At 60.7% G+C, this 17,425-nt stretch overlaps 1 protein-coding gene across 2 annotated transcripts; it reads right to left on the bottom strand.

The window, feature by feature from the left end:
* Positions 1-429: 429 nt before the first annotated feature.
* TLX1 (T cell leukemia homeobox 1) lies at positions 430-8,431 on the bottom strand. 2 transcript variants are annotated; one of them, XM_040564198.1, is made up of 3 exons: positions 7,161-8,431; positions 5,367-5,604; positions 430-1,862 (listed from the first exon to the last, which is right to left on the bottom strand). In XM_040564198.1, exons 1-3 carry the CDS (start codon positions 7,627-7,629, stop codon positions 1,640-1,642), a joined length of 930 nt encoding a protein of 309 aa, XP_040420132.1. In that variant the 5' UTR covers positions 7,630-8,431; the 3' UTR covers positions 430-1,639. The 2 variants fall into 2 exon arrangements, with proteins under 2 accessions (XP_040420132.1, XP_040420133.1); XM_040564199.1 differs by having other exon boundaries at positions 5,367-5,568; positions 7,161-8,429.
* Positions 8,432-17,425: the final 8,994 nt, after the last annotated feature.

The raw sequence follows: 17,425 nt of genomic DNA on the forward strand, positions 1-17,425 counted from the left end.
AATAATCCCCTGCCAGGCTATGTCTAAAATGCTGGAGATTCCTTTATCCTCAGCCCCACTTCTGCACAAAATCCTGGACACCAACACCGAGGCGAGCGCCGCGCATCCCGCTCAGGGAATTTCCCCACGCGTGCAGGAGGCGAAGCCCCTGCGCACCCAGGGCTGCGATCAAAGCAGGTGCTGCTTGGAGCCCGAAAACAGCTACAGGACGAGGGATTAAAATACACCCAGTTATCGCCAGAGCTTCCTGAGCCGAGTGGACTCGAGCAAAGTCAGAAGGAAATGCTAATGCTATTTTCATCTTAAACAAATAGAGGAGGCTCCAGCGCTCGCTCCGATCTGCTGTCTCCTCTCGGGGAGCTAATAGGCAGGGAAGAGCAAGGCATGAAATGATTTATTCAGTACCCTGGAGAATTTTTTTTTTTTTTATTTTCCTTTTCGTTTCCACATAAATTACACAAGCACTTTATAAAATGAATACACGTAAGACACCGTAGAAGTGCATAACTTAAAAACAAACAAACAAACGAATGCCTTTTAAAATCTTGCTGAAAATAGGTTTTCTGATTGCTTGTTTGTGCTAGCTGTTTAAATTGGCAGTGCTGTTTTAGATTATAAGTAACCAAAAAATATATACTGTATATATATATATCTATATATTCCTGGCCTTTGCTATAGGAAGTGCTTTGTTTAATTGTGTCTCATTCCCTCGGTTAAAGAAACAACGAAGTTGGGAGTGAAATCGAATCGATTTTTGCCCTCACGAACTGCCTCATCAAGGAAAACAGGGAAAACGAAACACCGGACAGCATTTTGCAAATGATATGGAAATAAACCCATCGAAAGAAACCGCGTTACCCCTGCCAACTGCCACCGAGGTCTTCTCGTTATTAAAACGTAGGCTGATCGGCGCCGAGTCCGTGGCAGCCAGGGACAGTTTGGGCTCTTCCTGCGATTGAGCTATCACATTTACCGTCCTCAGGAGTCTGTCAGTTCCTTGGCTTATTCCCCCCTCGCACGAAAAAATTAATGAAAAAGGGGAGGAGACATGGCTAGGTGAGATCCGAAGGGTTCGCATCTGTCGCCAGCAGAAATTGCTGCTGGGAGGAGAAAAAATATAAAATAAAATAAAAAAGCCGGGTTGTTTCCTCCATTTGTTGCATCCCCAAATGTCTCCAGCGCGAACGGCCCAGCACAACGCCTGGCTGCAGAAACACGCTTCCCAGGGAGCCTCATCCTTTTGTCTCAATCAGTCCGAAGTGTGTCTTTGTGTATATATATATGGGCTTTATATATATACATAGGGACCTATAGGGGTGCCCCAAGCCCTGCAGAACCCAGAGGAAGTTTCCCCCAGCTGGGCGCTCGCCCGCGGCCGCGTCTGTCAGGGCTCGGCTTTTGTCTGACGGCGCGTCAGGAAGTTCGTGGTCGGCACCAGAGACTTTGGGAAGAACAAAAGGGTTGGGGGGAGGCGAGACGCCGCTGCTCCGTCAGCCCCACAGGCGGGGAGAGTTTTTGGGGTGGATTTCCCTTCCCGTCGGTCCTCACCGTATGCTCCGTGGGACGCACGTGTGGCCGGTGACGCCGGTGACAAAAGGGGGACGCCGAAGGTGCGCGTGGCACCGGTGGGTGCCGAGCCTTACTCGCAGGCGGAGGCGACGGTGGTGACACTGGTGATCTTGGTGGAGTCGTCGGACCAGGGCTGGAGGTTCTGCAGGGCGAAGAGAGAGGAGTTGTGGACGCAGATGGGGTCGGCTTGGATGGGCTGGTTGATGGTTTTTTGGAAGGCCTCCTGCTGCAGCTGCATGAGGATGCGGTTCGCTTGCTGCCGCTCGGCCTCCCGCTCCTCCGCCGTCTGCCTCCTAGGAGAGAGGCAGCCATCAGGGGGGCCGGGGGGAGGGAAAAGGGGGGGTCAGGGCTGGGGACACGGCCGCAAGCTGGTCCCACGGCCCCTGCACATACTGCTGGTGTCCCCCATGCACTGGGGGTTGAGGCCGTCTTGGTGGCCCTAAGGAAAATGACTCCCGTCTCAGCAAGCAAAGGCACAAAGCCCAGGGTCACAGCCCCTGCTCCCCTCCTTTTTCTGCCCAAAACACCCAAAAGGGTCAAGATGGGGCTGCAAAGGTTGCAATTCCCTGCAACACAGCAGCCGGGCAGGATGCCCCGGAGAGAACCACGGGGCAGGGAGTGGGGCCACGGTGTTGGGGTCGGGCAAGACGTGGCCAAGTGGCAGTGCCAGGTGGCCGGAGGCAGGTAGCATCGCCCCGGGGCCGTGCCAGCCCCTTCCCCGTGCCCCAAGCAGCCCTCCCCTCTGCTGGACCCCGGCCAGCTGTAGGGAGATGAAGGCGACGAGACGCCCATGGCGGGCAGGGCAAAACTCACACACGGTGCGAGTGGTAAAATGCAGGCTAAATGCTTAGAAAACACGTTTTCAGCCACGAGAACAATCAAAGGGCCGGAATACGCTGTCTGGGCAGGGCGGAGGAGGAAATTTTTAAGAACAGGTTGGACACGCGTCTGTCTGGAATGACAGAGGCAGAGCCCAACCTGCCGGGGGGGGATTAGGGGCCGGCGGAGGTCCCAGCCGCCTCCGCCAGGGTCCAAGCCCCGGATTGTCTGGGAGGAGGGGATGGGAGAGGAATGGCCTGAATGTGCTTAAATCCACAACAAAAATCCCACCTCCCCTCTCCTCGATGGCAGGTCGGCCTGGAGGCTGCAGCCTGCGGTCACCTCGGCTCTTACCGGGAGCATCCCTGGCACCCCGAGCACCCCTCCCTCACCCCCAGCCCACGCTCTCCCGGCAGTTTCAGTGGATCGGTGATGGGGGAAAAGGCAGCTTTTTTAATTTAGCAGCTCGTGGGGGACGCGAGACATCTCGTCTTCTTTCTCCACAGGGATTTTTAGCGGCAGCTCCGTGCGACACGCAGGAGCAGGGCTGGGGTCCCGGTGAGGGCTGCGTGGGGCCGGGGCTGCAGACGCCAGGCATGCGCTGGGAGCAGGCAGCTCGGGGCTCGGTCCCTGCTCTAATCACGGTGTCAGCATCTCACCGTGTCAGACATCCCGGGGAGAGGGGGCTCGCAGCAGCAGCGGCTCGGTCCCTGCCGCCATGAATATTTAATGGCTCCCCGCACAATGAAGAGATGCTCCCGGGAGGAGGGAGGGGGAGAGCCCCACGTCCAGGGGGCTGCCAGCACCTGGCCAGGGTGCTCGTGCTTTTTGCCTCAGGCTGGGGTTTGCAGTTTGAATCTGCTCGGTCAGAGGGAGGAACTAAACCTCGACGCCCATGTCTCAAGCAAGCCCCCAAATCTGGGGGGGTGGGATCACGCAGCCACCTCAATCCCATGGATGCACCCAGCAAAGGGGCTCCAGGCAGAGGCACGACTGTCCCCCCAGCCCGCGTTTGTTTAAGCACTTAAATCCTTCAAAAAGGCTTAAAGCAACTCTCTTTTCTTAAATATTCCTGGCTGCCCGCGCCCCCTGCTCGCTCCTGCGAGCACCCAGAGCTCACCCAGCCCCGGGGGGCTGCGTGGGGCACGCTGCTGGCCGGGGCACCCACGTCCTCTGCTGCAACACCCGATGTCCACAGACACAACCGAGCAGAGCTTACACACCTCTGTCCCTCTGGGCCGGTGGGGATTCTCCCATGTCTACTACTACGGCTGAGGTCAGGCTGCAGACTTTCCCTTAGACAGAACCAGTCATTTATTTCTCCTCACCCAGCTTTTTTTTTTTTTGTGTCAAGCACATGAATAGGTTTGTATCCTCTGCTCCTCTGCCAAAGGGGGCTGAACTTAGCCAACAGACGCAAGGAGTATTGACAGACAGAAGGAGAGGCAGCCAAGCCGCATTTGCCTCACTTCCTTAGGAAACCAGGTTAGAAGACACGGCTGACCCTGTTGCGCAGGCCGCGGCAGGATTGTTCCTCCTCCTCCAGGACTTTGCTCCTGGCTAACAGAAATCCCTCCAGCCCGAGACTTCCTGGCTCTCGGGGAGCTCCGTGGGCTCTTTAGGGAAGGACCCGCTGCTGGGGGGGGGCTCGCCCACACCCTTGGTTTCAGTTTCCTCGGCCTCCGTTCCTCATCCAGCCCCTGGCTATCGCTGCCCCACGCAGCCCCTGGGGAAGCCCGTTTCCCACGACATTGGAGAAATTGTAGGGACGGCCAGGATTGAAGCCTGAACTTGCAAAATACCCAGGCTCGGCTTGGATTTCCCTCCGAGAGATTCAACTCGTTGTGCACAGAGCATCCGGCTGGGAAAGGGGGGGCATGGCCATGCTGTTGGGCCCCCTTTCCCCACCTGGAACCCCCCGTTTTGGCTGTGTGCACCCCACCCCGGCAGCTCGCACAGAGGAAAAGCAAAAGATGCCTCCCACCACCGCCTGCCTGCGTCCCAGCACCCAGCACAACAGCACCCCGCGACCTGCCGGGGAGCTGCTGCCCCTGCCCAGCCTTGCAGCCTGCCTGTCCCCAGCCTGGGGCAGGAAAAGGGATGCTCCCGGTGCCGGGTGCCTCTCCGGGGACACCCCGGGGGAGCTGCAATGCGGGACAGAGCCTGGGAGCCTCCGCCAGAGCCTGGCCTCCTCCTCCTCTCCTGCCCGTGTTTACTGCCACGTCCAGAAGGAAAAAAAGCACTTTCGCAAAGAGGTGCAGAAAGCCCCGCGGGGGTCAAAATTTGAGCTTTACACAGCTTTTTTACAATATCCTGGTAACCTGAGGTGCAGGATCCGGCCCAGGCCAGCTCTGCCCCGGTCCCATCCAGCACAGGAGGGTCCCAGAGGGTCCCAGTGCAGCCGCATACCTGCCGTGCAGCTGCAGCCACCGCTCCCCGACAGCCCCCCTGGGGGCTCCCCGCCAGGCCAGGGTCCCACACACAGCACCCCCCGGGGACACTGCATGTCCCCTCCGCAGTGCACGCACCCAGTGCACACACACAGTGTGCCTGCTGCCCACACAAACTCCCATGTGCATGCACACACTTCCATACACGCACACCCTCTTGCACACACACACTGTGCTCACGCTGAGCGCACACACTCCGAATGCACACCGCGTTCAGCGTGCACACACCCGGCTCGCGCACGCACCCACATGCACGGTCACACAGAGACACACGCGCACACCCTGCACGTGTGCACACCCACGTACGCATGGCCTACACACAAACACATTCACAAAACATGCAGCCACCCGCACGTGCCCTGCTTGCATGCACACAAATGGCTGCACTCACACATTGCACACACCAAGCACGCATCCATACCCACGGGCACTGCTTGCACACACACGGCTGTGCGCGCACACGGGGATTCCCACGCCCGTACGCGCATGTGGCCCCCGCCGGGCACGTCCAGGCCCCCAGCCCCTCACCTCCACTTGGTGCGCCGGTTCTGGAACCAGGTCTTCACCTGCGCGTCCGTCATCTTGAGGGCCTTGGCCAGGGCAGCGCGCTCGGCCGAGGCCAGGTACTTCTGGCGGTGGAAGCGCTTCTCCAGCTCGCAGATCTGCAGGCGGGTGAAGGACGTGCGCGGCTTCTTCTTCTTGGGGGGCGTGCGGTTCTGGTAGGGGTGACCTATACGGCGTGTTACAGTGAAGGGTGAGAGGGCCACTGGGGGGGACACGGGAGGGGGGGATGAGAGGCAAAGAAGCAAGCAGCGACACATCAGCAGAGGGGATCCGGCTCCCGGGCGCTGGGCTGGGGGGGTTGGGGACCCCCCCCCGCTGCACGGGCCGCGGTCCCGGTACCGAGCGCCGCCCGTGCTGCCATCCCGGGCCTTCCCCGGGGCTGGAGCTGGGCTGCGGGCACCCACCGGGCACGGCGGGGGGGGCGGCTCCTTGCTCGGCTTTGTCCCGGGAAAAAGGGTCGGGGCTTGAGGAGGGGGGGGGACGGGACAAACCCGCAGCCCTAAAGCGTGCAGAAATCCGAAAAACCCCAAGCAAAAAGGAAGGGCGGGGGGGGGGGGGGGGACGCTTTGGGAAAGAAACGAAAAAGCGGGGACCAAGAGGGGCAGAGCGGGTGGGCTTGGCGGGGAGGGGGCCACGGAGCAGCGGGGTCCGGCCCGGTCCCTGATTCCGCGCCCCGTGTGAACGGGAACCGGATAAAGTTCGTTTCGGAGCGGCGGTCACCGCCGCCGCCCTCGGCCCGATCGTTTCGTAGCCGGGAAATAACTTCCCGGGCTGGAACCGGGACTTGCGTTTCGTTTTGGTTTGCTTTCCTTTTTCTCCCACGAAAAAAAAAAAAAAATAATAATAATAATAATAACTATTATTATTATTATAATTCTGTAAAACCCGCGGTGGTTGCGAGCGCTGCCGGGCCGGGAAGGGCTGTAGGAAAATAAACCCGGCGGCTCCCGGGGACAATGTCCGTCTGTCCGTCCCCGGCGGAGCCAAGTAGGAACGGATCGAAATGAAACGGGAACTTGCGAAAACGCGGCCCGGGTCGGTCCCGAGATAAAGGACCCGGGCCGGGCGCGGCGGGAGCGGGGAACGCGCGCTCCCCGTTACGATTTCGTTGCTTTGCTTTTTATTTTTTTCCTCCATTTTCGTTAGGGGAGCTTCGGCTTTGTTAGCACCGAAAGCCGAGCGCGGGTCCACCTGAAAAAGGCGGCGGCGGCTTCGGAAAGCGGCTCCGGAAAGCGGCTCCGAGCCGAGCCCGGCTCGGTTTGGGGTTGCCAAAAACCCCGCTGTGGTTGGGGACAAGGCAGAGCCGCAGCGGGACACGGGGACACTCGGGACAGACCGACACGGGGCGGCCTGCCCGGGCGGGCCAAGGCCGGGGCCGCCGGGCCCCTCCCGTGCCGGGCCTCCTCCGCAGCCCCAGTGGGTTTTTTTAGGGGAAACTTGCTGCGCCCGCGTGGTGGGGACGCGGGGAGCGGGTGGCCGTACTCGGGGTTCGCGGAGTTTTCCGCCTTTCCCGAGAAATTGAAAAAAAATATATTATTATTATAATTATAATAATAAAAATAACAAGGTATTTCGGGGTGCCTGAAAGCGCCCGATTTTCCACCCCTTCTTGCTCCTGGCCTGCTCCGGGACCCGCCGTCCCATGGCGGTGCGGGGCGCGCTCCCCGCCCGGGAACGGCTCCGGTTTTCCCCGCTGAGCACCGGCGATTTGGGGAACGGGAGCAGGGAGGAGAGGGGGTTCCCGGTTGCCCGACTCACCTGTGAACCTGTCTTTTGTGTACCGCCTGTTGCTCTCCATCCAGGGGAAGGTGAGCCCCGTGAGGCTGTTGACGCCGTTCACCGGCGGCACGGCGGCGGAGAGGGGCTGGTGCACGCCGCCGGTAACGGGCCGGTGGGCCGGGACGCGGATCACCCCCCCGGCCGAGCTCAAGGTGTTGCCGTTCATGCTCACCGCCATGTTCACGTTATAGGAGCCGGGCAGGGCTCCCATGCTGCACGAGGTGCCGGTGTAAGCGCCGGCCGAGCCGCCGCCGGTCCCGTAGCCGCCGGTGACCGTGTTGTAGGCGCTGCCCACGATGCAGCCCAGGCCGTAATCCGCCGAGTCCTGCAGCCGCGGGTGCGACACCATGCAGCTGCCCGGCTCCGACGTGTTGAGGATCTGGTCGATGCCGAAGCTGATGGGCTCGGCTTGCCCTTGGTGCAGGTGGTGAGCCCCTAAGTGCTCCATGCCGGCCCCCGCAGCCCGGCCGCGCTCCCGTCCCGCTTGCGGGGCCGCGCACAGTCCCCCCCCCCCCCCCCCCCGGAGCCCCGCGGCACGACCCCCGGCACGGGCACGGCAGCCCGGCCCCGCACCGCCCGGGCACGGCCGCCGTGGGCTCAGCACCGGGCTCGGCTCCGCACCCACGGCACCGACACGCGGCGGAGCCACGCGTGACCGAGGCGCGCTCACGCCTTATGCTCTCAAGCCCATCGCGCCGCAGCCGCGCGCCCCGGGACACCGCGACAGAGCCACCACGCGCGACAGAGCCACCACGCGCGACACAGCCATGCGAGGTCGGGACACGCGTGCTGCGCACCCCCGCGCCGCTCCCGGCCGGCTGGCTCAGCCCCGAGCCACGATCGCGGCGAGCTCAGCGGGGCCCCCAGCCCCGCAACGACCCCGACCCCAAAATCCCCCCGGCCCCGCAACCTCCCCCCAGCCACAGCGGACCACCCCAAGACCACCGCCACCACCCCGAGCCGGGGCCACCCCGGGCACCCGTCGGGACGCGGCCGCCCGACGGCGCGCCCGGCCGGCCCGGGTCCCTTCGCCCCTCGGCGGCGGTGCTGAGCCGGAGCCCCGCGGTGCGGAGCGGAGCGCTGCGGAGTGCGAGTGCGAGCGCCCCGCCGTCCTGTTTGCCCATCAATCACGCTACCCCAGGCCTGCTGCTCCCAGGCCCTCACTCTCCATTGGCTGGATGCTGAAAGGAGCCGAGTGAATGACAGCGGAGAGGAGCACACGAGAAAAGGAGTTGCTTCTTCCCCGGCACCCCCCCGCCTCGGAAAATAAAAATAAATAAATAAATAAATAAATTAAAAAAAAAATCAGCCGCCCGGCTCGGCTTTAGGAAGGCAGAGCGGCTGCGCCGAGTGCGCGCAGGGCAGGGCCGGGATTTTGGGGTGGGCAAGGGAGAGGCAAGCAGCTAGTCCCCGCTGTCCCCAAGCTGCTGGCACCGGTGGGACCCGCTCGGGGGGCAGGAGGGGGGCATTTGGTCCCCGAGCCGGCGGTGGATGGGCCCAGCCAAGGGGAAGCAAGCAGCAGCTTCAGCGCAGGGCCTTGGCTCGCCCCTGCCGTGCCCTGGTTCCCCAGATGGGTTTTGTCAAGTTCAACAGGCTGCGCCTCTCAAAAGGCTGAGGAGGAGGAGGGGGGGGGTGCCCCCAGCTCCAGACCCCCGAGTGGAGGCATGGGGCTGGGCTGGAGGGCACCCACGGGTGCCCAGGCCTGGAGGGAGTTGCTCTGTGGAGGGAGGCACGGGCAAAACTCCTACCCAGAGAACTGCCATGGGGTTCACTTTGGGGCTCATCAGCCCAGGGAGCAGGCTGGTCACGCCGCTCCCTGCTGTGGCCTGCCCGTGGGGAGATGAGTATTTTTGTTTAAGGAAAAAAAAAAAAAAAAAAAAAAAGAATTAAAAAGTGAAAGCTGCTGCTGGAATTTTGCTGCAAACTTGTTTTTGACTCTGTTCCCAGTGCACCCGCTCTGCGCAGCTGATCCCAACTCTCTGTGTCTTCAGTGTGCTGGGGGCATAGTGCCCACGGGGACTGGGTGGACACCTCGCACATGATACAAACACAACGGCACCCAAACTCTAACATATTCTCTTGCTCAGCTCTCCCATTCACCTCCTCGCTCACCAGCATGGGTGTCTTCCCGTGTGCATCCTCATGAACAACCCCCTTCCATCTCCCCAAGGTGCTCACAACCCCCTCGCACACTCACCAGCACCCATACCTACACCATCTCTTGCACACGCACCTGCATCCGTGCACACTCGTTCCCCCAGCCTCCCCACTCTCAGACACGCAGCACTGCCGTGACACCCCCAGACCCCCACTGGGGACTCTCTCACCACTGTGACCCTACAGCAGGGACACCGCAGGGGCAGCAGCAGCTCTCGGCTGCCCCACAGCCCCATGCCCAGCCCGGTGCCCAGTGCCCAGCCAGCCGGTCCCCCCCCCTCCTGCCGGGGTCAGGTTTCCCCCCTCCCCGTACCTGCCTCAGTTCTTGACTTCTGAACTCTTCAGGGAACTCGCTGGCGCCAGCTCCATCAACCAAAGTCCTTGTGGTTAGGAGGAGCTGGGAGGGGAGGGAGGGAGCGAGGCCCGGGGGGCTGCCCCCAGGCAGGGGGCTTTCTTGTCCCCCCCCCCCCCCAGGCCGCAGCTGCCTTCGTCCTTCTCCAGAGATCAGCCTGGGCCTCTTCTCCAGCCCCTTCCTGTGCAAGGGACGTGGAGCAGAGCCTGCTTGCCAGCCCCAGGCCAGGACACAGGGTCCCTGCTAGTGAACCCTGACATCCAGGGAGACCCAGCTCTGCTGGCAGGCCCCGGGGGATGCCCCCTCTCCATCAAATAATGCAGCTATCTCATGCTGCTCGTGTGTCCCAAAAGCCCCCGTCGATGCTGGGCAAAGCCTCTGGGCGTCCCTGCGTGATCTCCCAGCCTGAGCAGATGTTGGGCGCCCTGGGGACTGGCCCTGAGAAATCACAAGGTCAGCACCAGTGAGCCAGGCTGGCTGCTGAGTGCCACAACCCCCAGCTTCTGGGCCTGAAGTCGGGGCTTTGGGGTGATAAAACCTGCCAGGAGAGAGACCAGGGTAAGGCAGGACTCGCTCTGCTGAGCGCCCAGCGAGGACAAACGAGTCAGGCAGGCAGAGCTGGGTCCTGGCTGGGAGCTGAGACCCCTGGAAGTCAATGGGAATTATGAACGGGTTATAGGATGATGCACAGCCCTGGGATTTAATTCCTGCACTAGCCACAGACCTCATCTGCAGCCTTGGGAAAGCCACACGGCTCCTGGCGTTTGGAAGTTTGGGCACTGCTTGTCTCAGCCCTGAGACAACAGCCGGTTCAGATGCTCCAGCTCAAATTGCTCCTGGCCTCAGTTTCCCCATGGGCTGTCCACGGCAGGAGCTCGAGCAGTGCTGCTGAGCACTCTGGAAAAGCCCTGCCCCATGAGAGCTGCCAGCTCTTTCATAGCCTTTGCATCCAAGTCACAAATTCAGGGGCTGAGGGGGGCTCGCACGCAGCGCTGCGAGTTCCCACAGCCAGACAAGTCAGGGCCGGTCTCGGTGCTTTCATGGTCACATCCCTACAGGAGAGTTTACAAGGATCAGCACCTGCTTTGAGGTGCACCCAGTGAGCCTACAAACGGGTGGCCTGATGGCAGAGGCACCCCAGGACTGCCTGGCTGGTGCTTGGAAGCAGATCCCCCCCCCCCAGCATCACCCCACCTGCCGAGGGCTGGGTTGGTCTGCCTCTGGATGTCAGAAAATAATTCAGAGATCACTCTCCAAGCAGAGCCCAGGAGAAAGGCATTCTCAGATGTTTGCCCAAAGATCTAAGTAGGGCGGGGGGGGTGGGGGGTGTCTCTTCTGGCCAGAGGAATCATTTTCTGCAGGCAGCAGCAACAAGCTGGATCAGCCCTCTTCGGAGGCAGAGAAAGCCTCCAAAGCTCAAGCTGACTCAGGCACTAAATTCTTGCAAAATCAGTGCGTGGAGGAGCCTCGTGCCCTCCCTCTCTGCTTCTCCGGAACATCTCACCCCCTTGCAGCACCCAGGGCCACTTCCCCACTCCTGACAGCCTTGAAACTTCTGTTGCCGTTCACCTGTCCCCAATGGGGATGGTGAACCCCGTTGGGACGGGCTCATTTCTAAAGCAATGGTTCAATCCTGCCCCAGCTTGCGGCTTGAGGCTGGGTTTATCCATGCTAGGAGATGGCAGCGGAGATGAGAGCCCTTCCCGTGCCGCATGAGGCCCCCCCCTCTCCCCTCCCCACAAAGGCCTGGGACCCTTTCTCAGGTTTTCTCATTGATCCGGTGCATCTGCCTCCTGCAGCGGGGAGGGGGACAGCCCAGCCGGGGCCTGACCTCCACCCTCTGCTCCCATTTTCTTCCATTTTCTTCCGCTTTGCTGAATTTCGAGGGGCTCTCAGCCCCCCATCTCCCCCAGAGCTCGGAGATCCTGGGAGCCGAGCCCCCAACAGGCTGAGCACCGCGGTGCGGAGCTGCCCCCACCCCCGGGCAGCTGCTGGCCATGGGGGGGGCCGTCGCCAAAACCCTCCTGCGGGGAGCAGGCACAGAAGTGGCACGCCTGACACCTTGGCAGGGGCCCAGCAAAACGCGCTGCCCTTGCTCCGAAGCCTGCGTTTGGAGCAGAGCTTTGTGGCAAACTTGCAAAATCCTCCCCATTTCCTAAAACGAGGGCGAAAAGTCCCCCCCCGCCCCCCGCAGTGCCAGCAGGGCGCTGCCCGGCTCCTTCCCTTCCTCACTTCTTATTTTTTTTTCCGTTTATTCCCTTCGGCTGGGGGCTCTCCATCGCTTTCTGAACTTCTTTCCCTCCCTCCCCACCCCCTGCGAAACCGATTCCGAGGGAGAAACCCGGACCCTTGCGGGGACGCTGCCCATCGCGACACTCCCGGCGTGTCGCGACAACGGCCGGTGCCGATGTCGAGCGGCGGGCCCTCTGCCCCCAGACCCGCAGCAGCCGAAGCCGTGCGGCTTTTGGGGCTCCAAATCTCGTTTCCCGCATTTTCCCATCGAAAAACAGCCCCCTCTCTCCACCCCCCCCCCCCCCCCCCGCCCCGTCGGGGCCAGCAGCGGCGTTTTTCCGCCTCGCCGCCGTCCGCGGGCAGGGCACCAGCAGCAATTAACACCATTTGGGGAATTTTTAATTGCTCGATAAAGCACGCTGTAAATAATTACTCCCAGCTCCGGTGATCCCTCGAATGGGCGCGCTGACAGTTGTAATTTATGGCTTTTGGAAGCGTGGCCCCCCCCTGCATCCAGGATAGCTCCTTATTACGGTAATGACTTAGCGCCGCTGCACTTAATGAGTATAAAGTGCCCGGAGACGCTGCACCGCGCAAACTTCACCCGCAACCATATTTCTCCCGCTTTATGGTTACAAACGACCCCAAAACGGCTGCGGGTTAAGGCGGCGGAGCTCGGTGCCGTGTCCCCCCTGCGGGTGTCCCCCTGTCCCCATCCCTGCCCGGGGACAGCTCTGCGCAACAGGACAGAGCCCCCCCCCGCGGGAGGGGACACGGGGGGGTGGGGGGGCGAGGAATATTCACGCCATGAATATTCAACACCCCCTCTCGCAGGGGGAGCATCTGCCGAGAAGTTATTGGTCCTGCGGCCCCAGCCCCTCTGTCTCCCCCCCCCCCCGGCGCAGCACCGCGTGTAATCCCATTAGCCCCCATCCCCTTGGCCACCAGCCCCGCTAATGAACGTCGGCTGGTCGCCACCCCCCCCCCCCCCCCCCCCCCCCCCCCCCGGGGGCACCGAGGGCTCTGCCCCGTTATTAACTCCCGGCTTAATTACACCGCCTCCTCCCCCCCCCCCCCCCCCAGCTAATTGCGGCTCCGCGTTGGGCAATGGGGTAAAAGGCAACACGCGTGGGTTGGGGGGACCCGCGCCCCCCGCTCCGCGAAACGCCGGCCCCCGCGACAGCCAGGCCTGTCGCGACAGAGAGGGAGGCTGTCGTGCTATCGGCCCTCCGCCGGGCCCCGATCCTGCGGCTCCCCCTCGCCCGCCGGGGCTGCCGGCAGCTGCCTTGTTTGTTTGCTTGCCGGGGGAGCGGCGGCCGCTTTTGTCTGCTGCCTGCTCCAGCCCCCGGGCCTTTTCCCGAGCAGACAAAGTCCTGTTTTGCCAACAGATTTTTGTCTCCCCCCCCGCCCCTCCCAGCTTTTAAAAGCAGCCCCCGGGGGCAGGGGCGCAGGCAGCTCCGCAGGCGGGGCGGCGGCACGCCCTGCCGTCCCCGCTACCAAAGTAGCTTTCACTAATGAACGAGAAGATCCACTAATAATGGGCTTAATTATCGCAAACATCGGTCGGGGCTTAGCCGTAAAACCTCCCAAAAAAACTCTCGTCGCTACGGCCCGCCGTTTGGTTCTTTCTTTCTTTCCCTTTCCCCTTCCCGAGGTTAATTAACACGAAAAAAAAAAAAAAAAAGGAAAAGGAATACAAATTATGGCAGAGCCGATGGGTAAACTTAAATCTAATTTGCTGCTGTTTGCATTAGCCCACGGAGAGGAGAGGAGGGCCGGGCAGCCCCCCCCCAGCGGGAGGCACAGCTGCCGTACAGGTGGGCGCAGCGAGGCCGGGCCACCCTGCCACCGGCTGGGGGGACGAGTCCTCGTCCTGCCCGGGGGTCCCCTCGGTCCCCAAAACCGGGGGGCAGAGGGCTGCACGTCCCCTTTCTTCCCTTACCGGCAGAAAGAAAGCCGGGCTCTGCCCCGGCACTCGCTGCGCGTCGTTTGCGGCGCGGAAGCGGGGGGCGTTTGGGATTCATTGCGGCAAAAAATAAAAATAAATACAAATTGAAATCAATCCGTCAATCTACAAAATAAATAGAAAAATAGGGAGATGATCGCGAATTGGAAAAAAGTGGGGGCTCCAAGCCCTGCTCCCCCCTGGACCGCCCAGCAAAAGCAGAGGGTCGCCGGGGTTTGAACACCATCGAGCATTTCTGCAATCGGCATTCCCCACCCTAATAAATTCATTTGCTTAATTGCGTCGCTGACCGTCGCCTTAACTGCTTTTTCTCCCCGAAGTGAGCCGCGATTCCCAGCGTCGCGGCCCCGCGGCTCGCCGACAGGCGACCGCGATCGCGACAGAGCGCCAAGGAGCCGCGCAGGGAGCGCGCACAGGGCCGGGTTTGGGGCCAAAGTCGCTGTTTCTTGTCGCTGCTCCCTTCTGGCACTTGGAGGGGTTGAAGCTTGCGGGACACCGGGGCTGCCCGGGCAGGTCACCGCTGGGGACCTGGCTCGCAGGGACAGGGGTGGGGAAGCGAGATTTAATTCTGGGGACAAATACTTGAAGGCAGCAGAGGGATGGAGTGGTCCCAGGCACTAAAATAACCCCCCAGGTCATCTCTCTTCGTATCACTGCTGCGGCTGGGCTCAGTACAGCCCTGAGAAACAGAACCTGCGGGATCCTGCAGGGCTGGGGAGGTGGATTTCACTCCGGGGAGAAATCCCAATCCATCACCGTGCTTAGCGCGGCGCTGAGCTCCGGGAGCAGCCTCAGCAGAGCGCCTTGCAGGTGCAATTAGAGGTAAGAGCTAACTTCAGGCAGCGAGTGAGCTCGCAGCGACGTTCGCAGAGATGCCAGGGCAGTGCTGGGTTCCGACACAGCGGGGAGCAGGAGGAAAAACCCTCTCAGAGCCCGATCCCTGCTCCCAGTTCCAGTCGGTTCCAGGAGCAGCTCAGCAGCAAAGCTCAGATTCCCATCTGTCCCGCTGTGGGCAAAGCAGCAGCTCTCAGTCCCCTCTTCCTGGGCTCCCCCAATACCCCCCCCCCCTATTTTTTTTACTTTATTTTCCCCAGGACTTTTACTGCTCAGAGGAGATGAGCCAAGACGTTTCCTTCTCCCCTTTCATAAATATTGCATCTCCCAAATGCAATTACCAAGGGCAAAGCAGCACAAACATTTGCTAAATAAGATTACGTGATAACGTTAATGTATTTTACGCCTGTGCTGTGACACTCGACAACCCCCCTATTAATAACAGCTCAATGAGCTGCGGAAGTTCGTAACAGGGTGCTTGTGGGGGGGGACTTTTTGCACCGTGGGGAAGGTTTGTGCAGCACCACAGCACCAGTCGCACAGGAGGATGAGCTGTGCCATGTCTGGCACACAGGACAGCACGTGTGGGGCAGAACCCCCCGGTGTGAGGCTCGGGTAGATGCAAAAATGCATCTACCTGGAAAGCAGGGGGGTTCCAAGAGAAACAACAGAAAGCACCCTTTGGTCCAGCTTCCCCCAGCCAGAACAAAATATCCCCCGTTGGGCCTTCCCTCTCTGCTGAGCCCCAGCTCTCCAAGCTATGACCTTTACCCAGTCGTCTCTCCCTCTCTCCAGTGAGGGTGTCCATCTGCCACCTCCTATTGACCCGTCCATCCCTTGTGGTCCTCTGCCTCTACCATATGACTGTCGGCCACGGGGCCACTTGTGGCCAAACGTAACGGGGCATTTTGGCTGCCCAGCCCGAGATGTTCAGACCTGGCCCCTTTTTCAGAGTCCCTCGAAGACGCTGTGCTGCACAGCCCCAGCCCTGCTGGCTCGAGCATCCACAGGGTTAGCACACGAGCATCATCTCCATCCTCCTGCCTGGCACGTGGCAGCCCCAATGTGGCTTTACAAGATGCTGAGAAATGGCAGCTGGCTCATGCCAAGCCGCCCCTGGGGGCACTGGGCTGAAAGCAACAAGCAACCCCAGGCCCCCAGGTCAGTGACTTCCCCTTCATCCATTTCCCAAAGACCTGTTTCAGCCCCTGAACACAGCATCCTTCCCAAAACCTGGTCCTCTGGGTGGCAGGGCCACCATCCCACGCTGGTGCAAGCAGCACGACACAAATCCCTTGCCTTCTTTGATGCTTCCAGGGCAAATTCCTCCAGAGCCTGCAAAGTTTGCTTCTCCATTTCGCATTAACACTAGTTTGTAGCTGCCCTCTGGCCCCCAGGGTGGAAGGTCAATCCTTTATTTACTTAGCCCCTCACTTAGTTCATCTGCGGCCCTTTCAGTGCCTTGGATAACAGACACAAAGTGAGCTGCTGACCTGCTCCCTGGCCACGAGCTTTTCCTCCGACTCCTGCAGGAGGGTGGAGAAGAGCATCTTGTTCGCCAGGGGACTCTGGTGAAGCACAGCCAAGCAGGCTGGGTGGGCAGGAGGTGATTCAGCAAGCAGCAAAATTAGGGACGACTGCTTGGAGAGAAATTATTGCAAATGGTAGGGGGAAATTAAATTCTCAACATCATGTCTGGCTTGGCAAGTCCCGCCTGCTGGTGCCTCCAGAGCTGGCTGCACCAAGCCCTTTGCTGCCCTGTGCAACAGCAGCATCCCCAGACACTGCAGCATCCCCATGCCATCAGCCCCCAGGGCCACCCATCAGATGGGACTGCACCTGCGAGAGCCTCCCAAAAGCACCATAGTGCTGCTCCGTGGGGCAGTCAGAGCCCCCCAGCTGGGGTTGGCCGCAAAACCCACAGCTTTCACACTTGAGGGTTTGCCTCCTGGCTGTCCTTCTGCTCGCAGGAGCTGTGTGTGCTTTCCCAGCCCTGGCCCGCCCTAAGCCCCGCACTGTGAGCAAGCGCATCAGCGCAAAGCAAGCAATGGTAGCAAGCAAGCAGTGGGAATAATAATTATCAAATCACTACTAGTGAATAATACACTTATTAGAAGTGTAACCTACACTCTCACGTACACCCACACACGTGCAGTGCTCAGGCCCCAAGGAAGCAGATGAGGATGCGTGCTCAGACAAGACAAGGGTACTGGGTCCCTGCGCAAGTGACCCTGTGTGTGAGGGGCAGGGGTGGCTCTGAGGGTCAGCAGAAGACACAAAGGGGCTTCCTTACAGCTCCAGCAGGGAAAAGTGCCCTTTGCCTGGATGTCCCAGCTGGGGCAGCTGTTTGTTCAGGCCCCTGGTCCTGCAGAGCAATGCTACAGCAGGAAAAATGCCCACCAGAGGGGCCGCATATCCCCTCTGCACCCATCCTCAGGTTTGGCTCAGAGCCATGCTGAGCATGTTTGTCACCACAGGGCTTTAAAATAAATAAATAAACAAACAAACACTTGTTTCTGTGCTCTCCCATTGCTTTGGAGCCCCAGCACTGGCTTGGAGTGACAGAAAGTCAAGCATCACCTGCACGTTGCCCATCGCCTCCCAGCCCAGCAGCCTGACCTGGATTCTCCTCGGTCCCAGCACAACATCCTCTTTTTGGCTCCAGTGATCCAGGCAAGGCCAAATCCTGCTGCAGCCAAGGTC

This window comes from Cygnus olor, chromosome 7 (assembly GCF_009769625.2).
Source record: "Cygnus olor isolate bCygOlo1 chromosome 7, bCygOlo1.pri.v2, whole genome shotgun sequence".
NCBI lineage: Eukaryota > Metazoa > Chordata > Aves > Anseriformes > Anatidae > Cygnus > Cygnus olor.

Bases quoted from the DNA above. Each gene is read 5' to 3' on its own strand.
- TLX1 (XM_040564198.1), bottom strand. From the start codon at position 7,629: ATGGAGCACTTAGGGGCTCACCACCTGCACCAAGGGCAAGCCGAGCCC. The intron at 5,605-7,160 runs GTGAGTCGGGCA...TGTCCCCCCCAG, and splicing joins CACAAAAGACAGGTTCACAG to TGGCCCTCTCACCCTTCACT. The intron at 1,863-5,366 runs GTGAGGGGCTGG...CCTCTCTCCTAG, and splicing joins AACCGGCGCACCAAGTGGAG to GAGGCAGACGGCGGAGGAGC.